Source organism: Euphorbia lathyris, chromosome 2, assembly GCF_963576675.1.
Source record: "Euphorbia lathyris chromosome 2, ddEupLath1.1, whole genome shotgun sequence".
In the NCBI taxonomy this organism is placed as follows: domain Eukaryota; kingdom Viridiplantae; phylum Streptophyta; class Magnoliopsida; order Malpighiales; family Euphorbiaceae; genus Euphorbia; species Euphorbia lathyris.
This window is the reverse complement of record NC_088911.1, coordinates 137,770,718-137,775,364: the sequence shown is the minus strand read 5'-3', so window position 1 is coordinate 137,775,364 and position 4,647 is coordinate 137,770,718. Positions and strand designations below refer to the sequence as shown.

General features: G+C 32.6%; 1 protein-coding gene across 1 annotated transcript; it reads right to left on the bottom strand.

Annotated features, from left to right (window-relative positions):
• Positions 1 to 3,668: 3,668 nt before the first annotated feature.
• On the bottom strand, positions 3,669 to 4,409 carry LOC136220081 (calcium-binding protein CP1). Its single transcript, XM_066007772.1, has one exon. It carries the CDS (start codon positions 4,335 to 4,337, stop codon positions 3,831 to 3,833), a length of 507 nt encoding a protein of 168 aa, XP_065863844.1. The 5' UTR covers positions 4,338 to 4,409; the 3' UTR covers positions 3,669 to 3,830.
• Positions 4,410 to 4,647: the final 238 nt, after the last annotated feature.

The window sequence follows — 4,647 nt, the reverse complement described above, 5'->3', positions numbered from 1 at the left end:
CTGAGATTTTTAGAATCTCAGTCGCGACAGCGAACCATTCTGCACACAAAACACATGTTTTAAATCGGAAAAACACGTCTGTTCGTTCGGATAAAAGCAACCCTTCACCAGCGGACACGACCCGCCATTTACAACCCTTCAACAACTATAAATAAGTGATCCATTTCAGAAATCGAGGTTGGAAAAAGTTAGAAAAGAATCAGAAAGTTAGATTTCATTTCTATGTAAACAATCGTGTTGTACACGAATTGTTATTAGATTAGTTATAAAAACAGTATTAGTTTAGTTTTCATTCTGGTAGTAGATGAGATCAGTCTCTATTCCGAAGATCCAGCGAGAAGAATTGACGGCTGAAGCGCATGAGGTTTGACGCACCTACGGAGTTTGAGAGAAAGATTGACAACCCGGATCTCAAAGTTTTCGTTGCAATGCTATCCAAGTTTCTACTTCTCTGTTAACTTGTAAAAATTCACATTTCATTAATGATATACTTATTTATTCAATAAATTCTTACTGTTGTTATTTTGATATTGTTCTGACAAAATGATTTTCAAAATGATAAATTGGTGTTTTTATTAAAACGTTCTATTCCATCTTATTCATATAAGAACTTTGTTGAACACTTGACAGATTTAGTTTTTATGGATGATATGATCGCTGATCGCGGCTTATCAGACATAAAATACTAGTTTGATTAAGGTAGAAATCAACTCAACATCAGGGGGATTTCTACGGTTCAAAGCCATTTAATTGAATAAATCGCTATATTGTTATATGTCCATAATCTTTACAAAGTTAAAGTTGCTTTCTTTGCTTTATGAAAATAAGTTTTATACCTTCTATTTATTCCAATTACGGAAGTATCTGTTTTGTAATCAAAATTCCAAAACAGAACTGTTCTCTAAACTCAATATAATATTCTTATCTAATCCTAATTTACCCAAACCAATTCCATCAATTAAACGTATTTCTTTTATTAAACCTAAACACGTAAATAAAACTGAATTAAATAAAGTTTTAGTTAAAAAGTGTTCCCTGTGGGTTCGATATCTTTTATTACTACAAGCGTATATCGTGCACTTGCGGAAATCGCTCAACAACATTGAATCTGAATTCCCAATAAGAAACTTGAGACATACTAATTACTTTTTGGGCATAAAAATTAGATGCATGCAAAGGTATATATCCACTTGTGTCGGACTAAAAATATGTCAATGATATTCTTAATCAAGTCAAAATGGTTGGAAGAAAATCTGTTGTTCCAGTTTCATGTCACATTCCATATCCTTCTCACAAAAAGTGATTCTCATTTAATTAAAATAATATATTTTTTGAGCCAAGGGGATAGATACAATAAAAATGGACCATTTATTATAAGGATATGAAATGGGGACAATAGATTTCCTTGCAAAATGGTTGATTCTAAGCCTACTCCCACGCTTATGGCTACCACACCCACATTATCAACGGAACTTGGCAAGCGTCTTGTGTCTGGTGATGAATATAAAAGTGTTGTCGGTGCTTTCCAGTATCTTACACTAACGAATCCTCATATTGCCTTTGGTGGACTACCACATCGGGAAGAGGTGGCTAATGACTTTCTAGTTGTTCGCTCCATCCCAAACCTCTGGCAAGTGCACGTTTTGAGGTTCTATGGTCTCGTGTCCCGGTTTGCTCTCGGCATCGGTTTGCGGGGATGTTAGTTTTACTTTCAATTGTAACTAGTATTTATTTGTATTTTATATCTTGATCTTATATCAATTTCCTTTTTGAAAGTTTGTCCAATTTTTCGTTTTATCAGGCACTCTTCGAGTAAATCCCTCCCAATTAAAACTTTTTAAGTCCGCTAAAACCAATGAAAATCTCTAACTTAAAAGACTTGAAATCCTTAACCACTCAAATAATCTTAATTGGTTTATCTATATCAATTCTAATCAACTGAATTTCATTTAATACTTTCTAATATCATAATCTCTAAGAGCAACTTTAATGGTTGGATACACCAACCATTGACACCTCACCAAAATACACTATTATAAAACACTCTCCATATTAAAACACACTTCTTAAAAACTATCTCTAGTGATTGGATACTTTTATTTTAATCTAATTTTTCTATTACTAATATTTATTAATGTTAAATTATTCAATAATATTCAATTGTATTGAATAATTATTATTAATTCAAAATAATTTTTACTATTTATTATTTTTTATAAATATTATTAATTTAGTTAATGAGTTTTTTTATAAAATAATTTAACTAATGAGTTAAATTTCGATTTTCAGATTAAATAAAGGTGAGTGTAACAAAAAAAAATAAAAAAAATTGTCCAATTTAGTGTAATAAATAATAATTTTTGGTTTAATTTTTTCATCAAAAAAATAAAATGGAGCCAATTGAAAAAAATGACAATTTTTTTTAATACTTTTTCTTATTTGGACCCATGAGAAATCAGTATCCAAATTTGGACACCCACCAAATTTAGACACAATACTCTCTACCCTATTTAATGGTTGGACACTCATTTTATAGTTTTTGTATTTGCTAGTTAATCCTTTTTGAAGACCACTAGAATTACTTTTTGAAGACCCTCTAACCACTAGAGACTCTCTTTGCCAAGTCTCCAAATTCTGGCGAGCCTCCCATTCTAGCGACTTGCTAGAAAAAATTATGTGGGCCACATTCTTGTATTATATGTTTTTAAATTCATTTCAACAGTACATGGTTTTTATTCTTTTTATTTTATTGCTTCATGCTTAACCAAATGAAAATTTCTTTGTTTAAAACCACAATAGATATTATGACTTTAATGATATTCTAACTATAATTTTTATAATCTAATAACATTCGGATTTTAAATTTTTTAATCTAATTGTTATTAAAGCCAAAATCATTTTTCGATTTTAAATTTTTAATATAGTTAAATTAAAAATACTTATTTAATTAAAAATAAATATTCATAAATATTTTTTATTTAATTAATATTAATTAATTATCAATTTTATATTATTATGAAATAAGTTAATTGATTTAAAGTAAAAGAAATAAAATATTATATTACATGTGGGGTCCATTAAATAGTATTTATTGTAGCTAACCACTAGAGATTGTTTTGGAGTGAGAGTTGTTAAAAGTGGGTGATGTGGAATGGTTGGAGGGTGTGCAACCCTCCGTGCAACCAAATTGGTTGTTACTTTCTACCAATTGGTTGTAACCAAGCACTAAAGAGCTTGTTAACGAATATAGTTTGTTACTAAGTTTGGTTACAAACTTTTACTCTCTAGATCCCACTTATAAAGCACAAAAAGTAACAAATGCTATCTAATGAATTGTAACTTTTCGATGTAAATTATCCCATGTGGCACCCCAAATTACAACCTCACACTAGAGTCTAAGGTGATAACTCTAAGGTTGTTATAAATGCGAGTTATTCGATGTATATATCTTTTATGGTGCCATTGCCGACCCTAGACCAAATGAAAGGCTATAAATAAACAACAGCTTTTATATATATACATATATATATTTTTTAAATAAAGCAGCATTATTCTAACCAAAAACCCTCCATGAATAGAGGACGAACAAGAAACAAACAAGCATGGAAACAGCAAGAACACACAATTAATAAAGAAGAAAAATACAAACAAAGCTGGCAAAATCGTCATAATCAAAAACCAAATTATCATTATTCACTAAACGCCATACTAATCTAAACACAATTAACATCATATCATTCATCATTTCGTTAATCATTTATAATTATGAAGAACATTACAAAAAATGGAAAAGTGAAATTAAAAATCACAATTCCACTACGATCACAAAATCAAGAATCAAGAGACAAAATCCTAAGCAAACCATGGAATGAAACGGTACCGTTTATATCATCTCCACCGCCGCCTAATTTAATCATAGCTCTAATATCATCATCATTAGCATCAAATCCAGCCGACTGCATATAATTCTTCAAATCCTCATGATTCAATTTTCCATCTCCATCTTTATCCATTACCTTAAATACATCCTCCATAACTCCTCCTCCTCCTCCATTCTTCATCTTCTTCTTCTTCATCCCGTTATTCACATCCAAAACGCGTTCGAACTCATCGTACTCAACGAACCCGTCGTTGTTGAAATCGGCGACGGACATCATCGTCGCTATAAAATCTCCCTCGTCCGAAACGGCGCCGTTCGGGAACCCCGCGTAGAATGTCTTGAGGTCGTCTCTGCTGATCTTTCCGTCGCGGTCTGCGTCGAGAACGTCGAAAGCGGTGCGGAAATCAGGCTTGGACGACGCCGTTCTGGTGGCTAAAGTTCTGCCGGAGGGACACATTGTTTTGAATTGAATCGGTGTTTGGAACGGTGGAGAGGTTTTGGAGAATGGTAGATGGAGAAGGAAATGAGAGAGAGCGTGTGATTTATATATATAGTTGGGGAAAGTGGGGTCCATTTCCATACGAATAAAAAGGGTCCACTTATAGTGGAAAGGGGGGAGGAAGGAAGAAGGGGCTTGTTTGACAAGTTTTGAGAGGTGCCACGTAGGATTTGTGAAATTAGGTGACGTGTGTGGTGATGTATGGGATTTTTTGGCTGGCTGTGAGGTTTCGGTCCTTGAATTGAACACGTGATGAGGTACTACTGAC

Coding starts and splice junctions, on each gene's coding strand:
- LOC136220081 (XM_066007772.1), bottom strand. CDS start 4,337: ATGTGTCCCTCCGGCAGAACTTTAGCCACCAGAACGGCGTCGTCCAAG.